A 16,498-nucleotide genomic window follows, 5' to 3' on the forward strand; every position below is an offset into this window, starting at 1 on the left:
GCTCCCACCAGTGCCGATATACAGCCATATCGCACTGCTACTCGTGTGATATTGCGTTTATACAACAGTTTGACAGCATAATTGTGTATATAAAAACAAAATCAAACACAGAACGTCTTCAAAAACCCTTATGTATGAGCAACTACTTTCTTCCACATACAAATCATAAGCTGACAGTTAAACAGCTGAGCAAGCGTCTTTTAAACTTTAGATCTGTAGTGTCTGCTTTTTGCTGGCTGTATGTGGGCGGAGTAATACACTAAGGGTAAAGAGGCAGTACGGGTGCTGATATTACTTAAATATATCACCGGACAGAACTGTTGTATAAAATTGCATATTGTTTGTCTTTAATGATATAAGTTGATGTACACTCTACATCTGTTCAAACTATTTATTTAAAATGAGTTGAAACAACACAATTCTAGATTTTTTGGGGGAGGGGGGGCAACTTAATTGTTTCATGTTCAATCCACTTCAATTTGTAAAAATGAATGAATGAACTTAATTCCTTCATGTTGTCCCAACACAAACAGGCTGTGACGAAGTTTTACAGTGTACAATAAAATTATAATCCAAAGAAATAATCACATTTTTCTGACTTTATTAGTTTTAAAAACACATTTATCTAAAAAAAATCCATGTACAACCTTGCACAGTTCATTCACACAGCTTGCATTATCCCAAGACATAACGGAACCTTCTTTATACCCGGATCAGAATGTAGATTAAAACAGGTATGATAAATTCTACAAGCAAAACAAATCATCAATTGATGCTATATTACAGCAGGAAATAAATATGCTTGGAAACCAGTTTGAACATTAGTCGAAATATAGCACAATGCAAACATGCTGCTTAATCTGGACTGATGACGTTTTAACAATAATAAAAACTGCTTCTGATGAAAATCAAACCAATAGGATGATGATCCACTCAATATTTCCAAAACATATGACAACAAATACGATCATACACTACTATATGTCCACTTTCAAAGGCAACAGTTTGCACAAACTCCTAAAAAGCTGCTTAAAATCGGAAGTGGCACCTTTAGATTATTACCAATTAAAATGAATGACTCATTTGTGAGTGTCCACTAATAATTCAATACGCAGCCACTTATGAAAGTCAGTTGAGTTTCTACAGTGCTGTCTAAACGCTATAAAGTGAGAAGATGTTTTATCTGTTGAGTCATTAAGAGTCATTTATTTATGATTCAGGAGTCAGTTCACTGATTCTTTGCACACTCACAGTCAAAAATCCGGCTGTAATGTACTGTATCAGCTGTAAATGTCCAGGATGATGATGTCCAGACGTGTTTAAGGGATCACACAGATCTCTGATAAACCCCTCAAAGGGATCTGTGATAAAGGAAATCAGTTGTGTTAGTGAGGAGTGTGTAATTGTCGATTAGGTCATGATCAGACAGAGAGACTCACTGCTATACGATGCTGCTTCAGAAGTTGCTGGACTCTGGTCTGGTCGATCAGAATGGCAACGTCACCCAAAGGTTTGTCCAGATCTTCAGAATATCTCTGAACCAGAGAGAACGGCACTCCGTAACGGCCATGCTGAAAAACACAAACAAATTACAACAGATGTTTATATGATAGAAGGAAATAAGAGGGAATTCTGCCCATGCATTTTATTAGTTTAGTGTAGACAGACAGATAATAAGCATTTTTAAAGCAATGTTTGTATTAGTTTTAGTAAATTCTTTTTTTATTGTATTATTTTAATATTTTCTATTATAAGGGATTTACTGGTACTTTGTGTATATATATATATATATATATATATATATATATATATATATATATATATATATATATATATATATATATATTAGGGCTGTCAAATGATTAAAAACATTGTGTAATTAATTACACTTTTTTTATAATTAATCATCATTAATCACGAAACGCCGTATTTATTACAGAAAAAAAAAACACAAGCATGTAAGTGCCATTTGAATTTCAAAACAATCAATGCCAATAACAAACAAAAATTATTTCACACACGATCGCATTCATCAAATTTGCTTAAACTAAGAGTCTACCATGTAAACAGCGATTTTTGATTACCTTAAAGGATCACGAGAGAATTATTAGCGCCCCTGTCTATTTTTTCACCAATTTCTGTTTAATTGAGGGAAGATTGTTTCAGCACATTTCTAAGCATAATCGTTTTAAAAACTTATTTCTAATAACGGATTTATTTTATCTTTGCCATGATGACAGTAAATAATATTTTATTTGATATTTTTCAAGACACTACTATACAGCTTAAAGTGACATTTAAAGGCTTAACTAGGTTAATAAGGTGGACTAGGAAGTTTAGGGTAATTAGGCAAGTTATTGTATAACGATGGTTTCTTCTGTAGATAGAATAAAACAAATAAGACTTTCTCCAGAAGAAAAAATATTATCAGACATACTGTGAAAATATCCTTGCTCTGGTAAAAATAATTTGTGAAATATTTAAAAAATATAAATAAAATCAAAAGGGGGCTAATAATTCTGACTTCAACTAAAAAATTTTAATATTTTTTAAACAACTAAAAACAACTAATAAAATTTGATATATATATATATATATATATATATATATATATATATATATATATATATATATATATATATATATATATATATTTATTTATTTATTTATATATAAATGTTTTCTTTTTTAAATATTTTCAAAAAGTGTGTTTTACAGAGCAAGAAAATTTAATAATAATTGAAGTATGAAAATATTTTTCTTCTTTTTTTAATTTCGGCTAGAATAAAAGCAGTTTTAAATTTTTAAAAAGCATTTTAGGGTCAAAATTATTAGCCCCTTTAAGCTATATTTTTTCTCGACTGTCTACAGAACAAACCCTCGATATACAATAACTTGCTGAATTACCCAAACCTGCCTAGTTAACCTAATCAACTCAGAAATAAACAGGGGGCTAATAATTCTGATAATTAATAATTCTGACTTCAACTGTATAACTTATAACTTCATGGATCACACAGATGTAGTTCTGTATTGCTTATTTATTTACTTTTAATTTTCCATTCATTTTCTAAGGTGGTCACTTTTGATAACTCTTTTTTTTAATCTTCTCCACATTTTTTAATCAATAAAAATAACAAATCTGTATTATTTATTACACAAGGGTTCAACTCTCATGAGGAATTTGGATGCATTTTGACCTTGGATAGACAAATAAAAGTTATATTAGTGTCCAAAAACTTGTGTGACATTTATTTAGCCTTTTCCTTATATATCTCACAATTTTGTAAATTAGTATTTATATATGTACAACTATTGACAAACTATTGCAGCATGACTTTTTTTTAATGTAAGTGATATTAATATTTATATTGTTTTGAGATATATTTATATTTGTTTTTGTATGTATGATGTATAAAAATGTTTAAAGTTTTTATTTAAAAAGTCCCAGCAGGCACACAACGTCATAAGACGTTAATATCAGGTTAGATTTAGGACATGATGCCGGGTGACCAAAATTCAACAGCCAGCGTCTAAGGACAACGTTATTTTAATGTTCAATAACGACGTTGTGGCGAGGGGGCGTGGCCAAGAGCCGTGGGAATGGAGTGAGGCCACCGTGTAAGTGGATACACCTGCGGTGCGCACCTGCCTCGAATCCCACGGAAGGAGCTCTGGACCATAAAAGGAGGACTGATGGCAGAGGAAGCCGAGAGAGGACCGGGCCCGGACATATTTTACTTTTGTTTTGGTCACTGTTATTAATAAATCAATTAAACCTGCGTCGGTTCACCGCCTCCTTCTTCCCGGCGGCCAAAGGGACGTGAACTTTACAGACGTCAAATGATGTTGATATTTGGTTGATTTTAGGTTGTGTTGGAAAGTGACCAAAATCCAATGTTGAGCCAACATCTTACGTCCTATTGATGTCAAATTTTATTCATCAGGTATGGCAACCAAAATACAACAACTGATGTGCACACAGCATCAAGCTGTAACATCATTAGATGTTGATATGTGGTTGATTTTAGGTTTTCAAAATGTCTGACGTTGGACGCTGATGTTAGTCAGAAGTTGGGTTCTGACTTCAACCCGATTTTCTTTACCACCCAAAGTGTGACATCTCTACAATGTTAGGGTACAATGTCAATCTCATATCCTGTTGACATGCTGTGACTCCTTGGACTTTACAATTGAGATTTTTGGGCTAAAAGACAGACGGCAGTATTTTTAATATACACCATAATGCAAGCTAAAAAAACAACATCCAAAACAACAGAGTTACCTTGTCAGAGTATGGCTCTTCTGTGAGGTCGATGCCATCAGAGCACAATTTTTCCTCCACTAAAATCTCCAGACTGGCCATTTTCCCAGACTGCACCCTCTTCACAGGTCTATAAATGAGTGATTTGGAGATCTTGGGAACGTCCAGACCGGAGTTTGATCTGGATGTGCTTGTAGAAACCAGCTTTATCCCTATGCTCTTCAATAACGGCGTCGAAAGAGGTTTCGGAGGAACTGGAGGTTTGTTTTGCGCTGCGTTTGGAGGAAAATCATCAACAGGAACCTCTTCATACTCAACCACAGAAACACTGGACTCAATGTTGGTGAAGACCTCCTCAGACTTGAGAGAATCCTCACATGGGTTTTCCTCAATCCGCTCAGGCTGTATTTCAGCAGCAGGTCTGATGTTCTCAAAGCTCCGCAGACGCTTATGTTGGGGAGTTTGGTTCGGATGAAGCTCCTCCACTGAGAAGTAGGGCTTTATTATCGGTGTTTGAGTGGAGAGATGATCCAGAGCTCCACAACTGCGGCTCAGTGGTGTTCCTCGAAACATAAAGCAGCTCATTTCCAGATGAAGAGACTTCACTGAGTCTGTCTGCTGCGGGACGTCCCGTTGGGTTTGTGGGACAGATCTGCTGGAATGGCAGAGGGGTGGGATGGGGAACTCAGGGGAGGACAGATGACTGGATTCAAAGCCTGAAGACGACCTGCTTAAATGGGTCGCCTTTCTGCCTTTGCCTACAAGAAGATTCATGTGAAGAACATGTGATTTATTATTGTTCAACAACAGACAGTCAAAAATATAAAGAGTCTTATTTGACCTTAGACTACAAAACCAGTCATTTGTCTTATATTATCCTACTCTGAGATGTATGTATGCATCACTTGAATAAATCAATCAATCAATAAGCTTTTTATTAATCAATGATTTGTTATGATAGGATAATATTATAGGCCTCAAATGACTCTTGTCAACTAGCTTCTTGATTGTCTTGGCACGAATGGCTTTTAGTTTTTTAAGTTTTAACGTAAAAACAGAAGTAATGATTTTTGAAGGTACTGTTGGGACTCGTCTTTTCAATTTGAGTTTGTTAGCTCAGCATATTAAGCCTACAGTCACAAATTTAGGGGTGAAATTTGACTTAGATTTTAAATTTGACAATCAGATTAGAGCCGTGGTTAAATCTAGCTCTTTTAAAATTAAGAAAACTAGCAAAAATAAAGCAATATACAGTTGAAGTCAGAATTATTAGCCCCCCTTTTAATTCTTTGTTCTTTTTTAAATGTTTCCCAAATGATGTTTAACAGAGCAAGGAAATTTCCACAGTATGTCTGATAATATTTTTTCTTCCGATGAAAGTCTTATTAGCTTTATTTTGGCAAGAATAAAATCAGTTTTTAATTTTTTAAAAGCCATTTTAAGGTCAACATTATAAGCACTTTAAGGTATTTATTTTTTGATAGTCTACAGAAGAAACCATCGTTATACAATAACTTGCCTAATTACCCTATTCTGCCAAGTTAACCTACATAATTAACCTAGTTAAGCCTTTAAATGTCAGTTTAAGCTGTATAGAAGTGTCTTGAAAAATATCTAGTCAAATATTATGTGCTGTCATCATGACAAAGATAAAATAAATCACTTATTAAAAATGAGTTTTTAAAACTATTATGCTTAGAAATGTATTAAAGAAATCTCTCCGTTGAACAGAAATTGGTGGGAAAAAACAACAAGGGGGCTAATAATTCAAGAGGGCTAATAATTCTGACTTCAACTGTATATGCAAAACAACAGTTCGAGACAGTAATCCATGCTTTTGTGACCACTCGGTTAGATTACTGTAATGCACTGTATGTAGGGAGTAGCCGGTTAGCTATTGCCCATTTGTTAGTACTTGCAAATATGACCACATTTCCTCTGTGTTAGCTGCGCTTTATTGCTTGCCAGTTCATTTTAGAATACAGTTTAAGATAGGGATGTCCAGATCTGATCATGCAGTTTATGAATCGATCGGAATCAGACATTACCTCCTCATCAGGACTCGAGTATATATGTATCTAGACTTCACACAGAAACAGCAACATGTGCGGCACGACATCACTTTGTTGCAGAGACTCTATTGGTTAAATGCTGGTAAAGTAGAACACTGAAGCAGCTTGAAGCAGGAAGCGCGAGTCTGTCTGCGGTCTGGAGGTGTTATAAAGTTGATGACAACAACATTGCCATAACAAACTTGCCGAGTATTTTAAGTTGAGGTGCTATTTGTTTTTACATTAGAGTTTTTTTTATATTTAATGTTGCACTAAAGTCTAAAATTGAAGAATTGATGTTATTTATTACCTGATTGTTTAAGCTACCTCACAGAAGTGCCACCATTTTAAACAGCGAAATCGAGGCGGAGGTGGGAAGAAACCCGGAAGTATCGCCTGAGTCACACAGGAATGTTGTGTACCTGGCTGTATATCTTATCAGCGAAGAGAAAGTGACACAAATGTATCATTTCACCATCTTCCGAGTGACCTGAAGGTCCGTTCTGAATGAATCGTCAAAATATAAATGGATATTGGAGCTCATTTTCAGCTAAGTTAAAGGAAATGGCACTAGTTAGCTAATGTTTTATTTCCCAAACACACGTTTAAGTTGGCATTTGTCAAACCCAAGTTAATTTATGGATTCTTTCACTATATTAGACCTGTCACGATACTGAATTTCAGTACTGAAATAAAATAAAAAAATGTCCATCCCCCGCTAACATTAAAGGCACTGTTGATGGCATTCTTAAACAGCACTGATTTGCCATGGTGTTCACATGCTCAACAGAAATGACTGTGATTGGCCGTGAATGCCATCAGTTCACCGCACCACTGTTTACTGAGCACAAACACAGACGGGTGATCCGCTGATGACTCGACTAATCTTCACAGCTGTAAACGCTCCAATGTGTATCTGTGTTTGCACTCGGTGAAGAGCGGTGAGCTGATGACCTTCACAGCCAATCACAGTCATTTCTGTTGAGCACTGAATGGTATGGATATTCAGAGGTATTCATGAGCGGGCTCAGTGGCGCTTAAATGTTAGTGGGAAATGTACGTTTTTAAAAGTTCAGTACCAGGACAACACTATTACAGACAACACGAGGGTGTGCTACAGAGGACTGCATCGTTTTATCACTCACTGGGTTACATAGATTGAAGCAGGGAAGCATCGTCAATGTGTTTACCTGCTGCCATGAACTGAAGCCTAGGAGGACACTTGGACGTATTACTCTGAAAGAGATTGTGATGTTGTTTGATGCCTAATATGTTTTTAATTGTTTAAATTAAACTGAACTGAATAATATTAAAGTGATGTTTACACCATTTCTGCATTTTGAAATCGGAGGTTTGTAGTACACAGCATATTGCTGCAATGTTTACATATTTCCAGGTCTCTTCCCACCGCAGCCTCGCTTTCGTGTTTTAAAATGGCGGCCGCGTGAAATAAGCATATGGCAGTGTGGCTTTTGGGGCTGCACGCGCCAGCTGTCCTCCGTTACACACTACACTACAATATGCAGTAGCCTTCTTTAAAAAAACTTGTAAATAATAGACTTTAGTATGGTTCAAAACCTTTTTACTATAAATTACTATTGCATTTTAGTTATATTACTGGTGTGTGGGACGGTGCAGTGCTTTGAAACAGGAGAAATGTATGTAGTCGACGCCTAATCTCTCGCTACACACTTTATTAATTCACGAGGGTGTTTAAACCTTTGAATCAATATTTGAAGCAATCACGTGTGGGTATTAGCGAAAATGAAGCTTCGGACGTCACTGATCACGTGATAATGGCAAAACGATTCAAGCTCCGATACACTGCTTCACTGCGAGATGTATTGTTTTATTAATACATGCTTCAAAGGCTCGGAGCATCATTAGTAGTTAATGTGGCTTGTATGTAATTCACCAGCAATCTACAGTCCCAAGAACGCAGGTGATTGTTACACCTAGAGAGTGTGTGTTAAGTTTCAGCTCAAAATACCACACAGATAATGTTTTATAACTCTTTGAAACTGACCCTTTTAGGCTTTGATACTAATTGTGATGATTTGGTGACTGCCGCTTTAAATTCAAATGAGATTGTGCTCTTTTCAGAAGAAGGCGGAGCTACAAAGTGTCAGCATATTGGCAGATTCAAAAACAAGACTAATGTCCTATGCTAATTAGTGATAGATGGTCACTAATGGGCGGGGCTTTCCCGCTCTGATGACACGTACAAAGGGAGAATGTCACTTAAAGTGTTCCCGCAGACTGTTTTTATCAAGTGTGACTATAAATAATACATTTTTACCATTAGAAGCTGGTTATATTCACAGCCTGTTGCCACACAACTGCATTTACACCCCTTATAAAAGTGATTTTTGCATAATAGCTCCCCTATTTAACAATATTTCAATCAGTATTTCACAACATTAATGTACTTTTGATTGAATAAGCGCAGTGTTGGTGAGCAAACACTTAAAACACTTAACTGACTGACCCCAAACGTATTGATTATTGATGGTAGACTTCAGCATGCAAAGAGAAACGCTGACAGAGATGAAATCTACAGCTTGAGTGTGAACAGAGAAAGTTCTGGATGGAAATGGAGCAGAGAGGAAATAAAGCAGGCGGTTGAGATGAGTAGATCAGTTTTATTCTGTCGCCTCTCCTTCAGACAGAGCTCAAGCACTTTCAGTCAGAAGAGATTTTCAGGCCATCCACATACATGGACACTGTAGGAGTTTTTTACCACAGCTGTTGATAAAATACATGTAGGATATTTGTGGATGAGTCTCGCAAAAACCTGCCAGGAACATGTCCAGGTCGGGCATAGATCCAAAATCAAAGAGAGAAGTACTGTCTCAGAACTGTCATCGGTAAGTGTACACAAATGAATTGAAATTGTAAATGCGACATGTCAGTATTACCAGATTTTGTTTTGACTGTTTTCATTCATTCATTTCTGTGTGGAGTTTACATTATCTCCCTGTGTGGTGCGGGTTGGTGCAGAAGACATTCACTATAGGTGAATTGGGCAAGCTAAATTGGCCAGAGTATGCGGGTGTTTCCCAGTAGTGGGTTACGGCTGAAAGGGAATCCGCAGCATAAAACATGCTGGAATAGTTGGCGGTTCATTCCGCTGTGGCGACCCCAGATAAATTTGGGACTTCATTCATTTTCATTCATTCATATTCCTTCAGCTTAGTCCCTTATTTATCAGAGGTTACCACAGCGAAATGAACCACCAACTATTCCAGTATATGTTTTATGCAATTTTATATGACCTGGGTGTCACAGTGGCGCCGTGGGTAACACGATTGCCTCACAGCAAGAAAGTTGCTGGTTCGAGCCCCAGCTGGGTCAGTTGGCATTTCTGTGTGGAGTTTGCATGTTCTCTCTGTGTGGTGCGGGTTTCTTCCAGGTTCTCTGGTATTCCCCACAGTCCAAAGACATACACTATAGGTGAATCGGGTAAGCTAAACTGGCCAGAGAGTTTGGGTGTTTCCCAGTACTAGGTTAGGGCTAAAAGGGAATCCACAGCATAAAACATGCTGGAATAGTTTATGGTTCATTCCACTGTGGTGACCCCTGATAACTTTGTGACTTCATTGATTTTTATTCATTAATTTTCCTTCGGCTTAGTCCCTTATTTATCAGAGGTCACCACAGCGGAATGAACCACCAATTATTCCAGCATATGCTTTATGCAATTTTATATCACTTGGGCTTCACGGTGGCACAGTGGGTAGCACGATCGCGTCACAGCACGGTCGTTGGTTCGAGCTGGGCCAGTTGGCGTTTCTGTGTGGAGTTTGCATGTTCTCCCTGTGTTGGTGTGGGTTTCCTCCGGGTGCGCTATAGGTGAATTAGGTAAGCTAAATTGTCATTAGTGTATGTATGTGAATGCAAGGGTGTTTCCCAGTGTTGGGTTGCAGCTGGAAGGGCATCCGCTGCGTAAAACATGTGCTGGATAAGCTGGCGGTTCATTCCGCTGTGGCGACCCCAGATTAATAAAGGAACTAAGCCAAAAAGAAAATGAATGAATGAATAAATTTATGACCTGGACATGTTCTTACGAGACTCACCTTTAAAAACTGCATTTAGAAAGACATTACACTGTCACTTCATGATTGTATCTCTACCAGTGAAACGAGATGTATGTTTTTTTTTTGCTGTATTTTAAATAAATCTACTTTAGTCTCACATGTTTGCATATCACAAATGATTTTTAGGCACATCTAAAGATATTGTGCAACATTATATGGTTTGTTTTTTTACTAGAAAAATATACACACACAAACATCTCGCAAGCACAAGCAAAAAATAAAAAATAAAATAAAATAAAAAATCAAGACATCATCAAGTCTTCACAACATTCACAAGATCCCACATTAAAAAATGCAGTAGTAATGTATAGTCAACACTACAGTGTTTTTGAGCCATACTATAGTAAAGTACCTAAATGAAACAGTTGTGGTAATACTATAGTTGCTATGGAAACACAATAATTGTGGGAATCGATCTGTTGTGGTAAATTCTGTAGTTGCTATGGTAACAACCACATCAGTATTTGATCTGTAGTGGTAATTCTATAGCTGCTATGGAAACACAACAACTGTAGAAATTGATATGCTGTGGTAATTCTATAGTTGCTATGGTAACACATCAACTGTTGTAATTGATCTGGTTGTAATTCTGTAGTTGCATTGGTAACAACAACTGTCATAATTGATTTGTTGAGGTAATTTTATAGTTGCTATGGTAGCACAGCAACTGCAGAAATTATTCTGTTGTGGTATTTCTATAGGTGCTATGGTAACACATCAACTGTTGTTATTGATCTGATTGTAATTTTATAGTTGTTATGGTAACACAACAACTGTAGTAATTGATCTAGTGTGGTAATAATATAGTTGCTATGGTAACACAACAACTGTAGTAATTGATCTAGTGTGGTAATACTATAGTTGCTATGGTAACACAACAACTGTCGTAATTGATCTAGTGTGGTAATACTATAGCTGCTTTGCTAACACAACAACTGTCGTAATTGATCTAGTGTGGTAATAATATAGTTGCTATGGTAACACAACAACTGTCGTAATTGATCTGTTGTGATAGTTCTATAGTTGCCATGGTAAAACAACAACTTTAACAATTGATCAGTTGTGGTAATTCAACAGTTGCTATGGTAACAACAACAGCAGTATTTGATCTGTAGTGGTAATTCTATAGTTGTTACAGCAACACAACAACTGCAGTTACAAATCTTTTGTGGTAATTCTAAAGTTGCTATGGAAATACAATAATTGTGAGTATTGATCTGTTATGGTAATTCTGTAGTTGCTATGGTAACAACAATAGCAGTGTTTGATCTGTAGTGATAATTCTATAGTTGCTATGGTAATAGTGTAGTGTAGTTATATAGTGTAGTAACATATCTGTTTTGATAATTCTATAGTTGCTATGGAAACACAACAACTGTAATAATTGATCTGTTGTGGTAATTCTATAGTTGCTATGGTAACACAAAAACTGCAGTAACTGATCTGTTGTGGTAGTTCTATAGTTGCTATGGAAACACAAAAATTGTGGAAATTGATCTGTTGTGGTAATTGTATAGTTGCTATGGAAACAGCAGCAGTAATTGATCTGTTATGGTAATTCTATAGTTGCTATGGAAACAGCAGCAGTAATTGATCTGTTATGGTAATTCTATAGTTGCTATGGAAACAGCAGCAGTAATTGATCTGTTATGGTAATTCTATAGTTGCTATGGAAACACAAAAATTGTGGAAATTGATCTGTTGTGGCAATCCTATAGTTGCTATGGTAACACAACAACTGTAGTAACTGGTCTGTAGTGGGTAATTCTTTAATTGCTATGGTAACAACTGTAGTAACTGATCTGTTCTGGTGATTCTATAGTTGCAATGGAAACACAACAACTGCATTATTATGAACAAATATCCCACCACTGTAGTTTTCTACAACACCTTTCTACTACAGTATGCTGGAGCATTCATTAACAAAGAGTTGTGAATACTATGACATGTACAGTATAACGCACTCTACTATAGTATGGTTCAAAAGCACTACAGCCTTTACAATAGATTACTGTAATATATTTTGATGTGAAATGAGCAGGTTTTGACTAGTGTTATCTGAACCCGAAGCAAATAAACATATTTACGTGATCAGAAATTCAAGCTGTAAACGGTGAAAACTATTGATTCAGGACCTGTCACTCTTTTGGTTCAACACAAAAATTGTCAAAAAAATTTTTTTCTGCAAAACCACGGTGAAAGCTGCTGGGTTGTCGAATGTAAATGAGCTGAAGTGAAATCTCAGAGTAGAGTCAGATGGAGCTGATGGTCCACTGAATGCTGGGAATGAGAGCAGACGATTGGTCCTCAGCAGAGAGAGAGAAGAATGAAAGCAGAAGACTGGACTCATGCAGAGGTCAGAGACAGCAGGACAGGAGGCTGGAGAGTCACAGATGAGGAAGGCTGTCATTACCGTTCTCCAGGTTTTCATTGCTCTCGTAGCAGCCTGAATCTCGAGGAGAGTCTGCCGGCGGGACACTGCTCTCCGACATTAGCTTCTCCTGGGAGGATTCCTCACGCTCGGGGTCACTGTTACCTGCACAAACACATACACACAACAGCTTTCACTTACACTGCAGTCTGAGTGCTTTCTTAAAAGATAACGATGATTGCTTTACTAGGAGGATGTTGCATGTGTTATTTTAGCATTTATATGTATCCAACTATAATTGCAAAATGCTGCAAAAGATTCCAATTGATGACAAATCAAATCATGTTTATATTTTAATTATATGTAATATACACAAATTGGCCACTTTATTATGCACACTTTCCTAGTACCGGGTTATACTTTTGCCTTCAGAACTGCCTAAATCCTTCGTGGCATAGATTCAACAAGGTACTAAAAATATTACTCTGAGATTTTGGTCCATATTGGCATGATAGCATCATGCAGTTACTGCACATTTGTCGGCTGTACATCCATGAAGCGAATCTCCCATTCCACCACATCCCAAAGGTGCTCTATTGGATTAAGTTCTGGCGACTGCAGAGATCATTTAAGTACAGTTACATTGTCGAAAGTGGAACCCGGTGTGGTCTTCTGCTGCTGTAGCCCATCTGCCTCAAGGTTGGACGTGTTGTGTGTTCAGAGATGCTCTTCTGCAGACTTCGGTTGTAACAAGTGCTTATTTGAGTTGCTGTTGCCTTTCTATCAGCTTGAACCAGTCTGGCCATTCTCCTCTGACCTCTGGTATCAACAAGACAATTGTGCCCACAGATCTGCCGCTCACTGGATATTTTCTCTATTTCGTACCATTCTCTGTAAACCCTAAAGATGGTTGTGCATGAAAATCCCAGTAAATCAGGAGTTTCTGAAATACTCAGAACAGCCATGCCACGTTCAAAGTCACTTAAATCACCTTTCTTCTCCATTCTGATGTTTGGTTTGAACTGCAGCAGATCGTCTTGACCATGTCTACATGCCTAAATGCATTGAGTTGCTAATTGGCTGATTAGAAATTTGAGTAAACGAGCAGTTGGACAGGTGTACCTAATAAAAGGGCCAGTGAGTGTATTTTTGTTGAGGTGTGACAATGGACCATCTGAAATAAACGTTTTCTCTTTGTGTCTTAGTATATATCTTTTAGTATTATTGTTGTATATTTATTTATGTTTATATATTATTTATTAATAACATAATTAAACTTGTTAAGGAGCATTTTTGTGATTTTACTTCCTTTACAGTCATTTTTCTGTGTAATTTGAAATGAAATTGTGTAAAGATGTATTTAAATTATATATAAATTTGTAACCCACCGGTCCTACTGCACCCAATCCGGTCTGAGCTGGGATCAAACTGGCGATTCTTTACATGAGAGTGGGTTGCTCTAACAAGAAGGCTAAAAACCATGGCCTCTAGCCTCTATCGCTAGAGCACCTTTTGAGGTGAGATGAGTCTGGTTTACCTGCATAGCACCTTGCCAGCTGGCCTACGTTACACTCACCCCCCTAAACTTCACTCACATCCCAGACGAGCCCCCACTTGTAACCCACCGGTCCTACTGCACCCAACCCGGTCTGAACTGGGATCGAACCTGTGATTCTTTGTATGGAAGTGAGTTGCTCTAACAAAGACCATGGCCTGCAGCATCTATTACTAGAGCACCTTTAGAGGTCAGAGGAGTGAGGTTTACCTGCATAGCACTTCACTAGGTGTCCTTTGTTACATATGTTGTTGTATGTATGTATGTATATATATATATATATATATATAACTTTAGTTTCAGGGGTTTAAGAGTCACCTGACCTTCTGAAATAATTTTAATGAGTTGCTTGAGAAACCTGTGTGTATGTGTGTGTGCCTTACTGTCACACTCCTGCAGGAGCTCTACAGCGGTCAGCAGCACAGCTCTGTGTTGAGGGTCGCTGATGTTCAGCTCATCCAGATCTTCCTCCTCCAGCAGCTTGAACGTGTCCAGATCCTCATAGCCGTTAAACAGAAACGTCGGCATGTGCTCCTGCAGGCCATCAACATCTGTTAGCATCAACTGTAACTTTATTATAGTCATTTTGCTCAATAAAATAATGCAAACCACGGTGGTTAAGAGAGCTTAACTTGCTGCAATTTAAGAAAACACACGTGATTACAAAAAACGCCAGCGAATTTAAAAAAAGATCATTAGTTTGACAGCACACATGCTGCAAACCCTCAGAACGCATACACATTTTTAAATAACATACTGCATTTTCTCACAACGCAAACAATTAACGAAAATGCGCTGCATTTTCTTACAACACTTTCAAATAGTGTGGAACATAACTGAAATGTTTCAAGGGGGACCCTAAAACGTGACGGTCACACTTTACAATAACATTTCATTAGTTAATATTAGTTTATGCATATAACATGAATGAATAATAAATGATTCTTGCCACTGTCTTGCTTGGTTTGGGTCTTGTGGAGCTGCGCATCGATGGATTTGCTCTTCAGTGTTTGGACTTTCAGCAGTGAAAATTAAACCACACTGAACTTCTGAAAACTGGATTCACAGTTTCAATCTACTAGAACAGGGGTGCTCAACCCTGTTCCTGGAGATCTACCTTTCTGGAGAGTTCAGCTCCAGCCCTAATCAAACACACCTGAAACAACTAATTAAGAACTGAACAGCACTTGATAATTAAAGGCAGGTGTGTTTGTTGTGGGTGTAACCCCGCCGGTCCTACGCCACCCAACCCGCTCCGAGCTGGTATCGAACCGGCGACCTTCCGCATGGGAGTCGGTTGCTCTACCAAGGAGGCTAAAGACCATGGCCTCTAGCGTCTGTCGCTAGAGCACCTTTAGAGGTCAGAGGAGTGAGGTTTACCTGCACAGCACACACTAGCTGGCCTCCGTTACATGGGCTGCAACTGAAATCTGCAGGAAGGTAGATCTCCAGGAACAGGGTTGGTCACCCCTGTACTAGAACTTCTATGTTATGCTGCTTTAACACAATCTACATTGTAAAAGCGCTATAGAAATAAACATCAACTGAATTGAATAGTTCAACATTTACTAATGCATTCTTAAAATCAATGCTGTTACCTAGTTAATGCGCCGTGAGTTAACATGAACTAACAATGAAAAAACATTAACAAAGATTAATAAATACTGTAATAAATACAGTCACTGTTTGTTCATGTTACACAATACATTAACATTTACTAAAGGAAGCTTACTGTGAAGTTTCACCAAGAAAAAATTTAATTAAGTGAAGTTTCACAAACTAATTTCGAGAGGAGCACGTAATATGATTGACCACAGCTGGTCTCTCATCTACAATCATTAGTTAGCCAATCAGATTAATCCAAACTCACTATAAGTAGCCTAGTTAAAAATTATTCCCTTATCTTAGTTTTCTGAAGAAACCGCCCATCTACCCCATCTCCCCCTTTCTTCCTTCACCACGGGGAGCTCTCGAGAACTACCTGATCTCGTACTCCCCTTACATGCTCTATCGAGCAGGCGGGAGCCCTGGGCTCAGTTATCTCCGAGCTCAAGGTTCTCTCCTGGGACAGCATGCCAGACCTGCTAATAGCATCAAGCAATATCTAAATGTGAACTCTTGAAATAAAAATATATAAATAAATAAATGAAAAAATTTAAA

At 37.5% G+C, this 16,498-nt stretch overlaps 1 protein-coding gene across 9 annotated transcripts in view; it reads right to left on the reverse strand.

The window, feature by feature from the left end:
• Positions 1-584: 584 nt before the first annotated feature.
• sash1b (SAM and SH3 domain containing 1b) overlaps positions 585-16,498 on the reverse strand; it is a 234,193-nt gene continuing 218,279 nt past the window's right edge. For all 9 annotated transcript variants that reach the window (XM_087289868.1, XM_087289867.1, XM_087289866.1 and 6 more), the window contains 5 exons: positions 14,722-14,872; positions 12,826-12,948; positions 4,286-5,022; positions 1,440-1,571; positions 585-1,361 (listed from right to left, as the gene is read on the reverse strand). In XM_087289868.1, coding sequence (XP_087145994.1) covers positions 1,320-1,361; positions 1,440-1,571; positions 4,286-5,022; positions 12,826-12,948; positions 14,722-14,872 — 1,185 coding nt within the window. In that variant the 3' untranslated portion in view covers positions 585-1,319. The remainder of the gene's footprint in view (positions 1,362-1,439; positions 1,572-4,285; positions 5,023-12,825; positions 12,949-14,721; positions 14,873-16,498) is intronic.

The sequence above is a fragment of the Danio rerio genome, chromosome 17, assembly GCF_052040795.2.
Source record: "Danio rerio strain M-AB ecotype USA chromosome 17, GRCz13ab, whole genome shotgun sequence".
In the NCBI taxonomy this organism is placed as follows: Eukaryota; Metazoa; Chordata; class Actinopteri; order Cypriniformes; family Danionidae; genus Danio; species Danio rerio.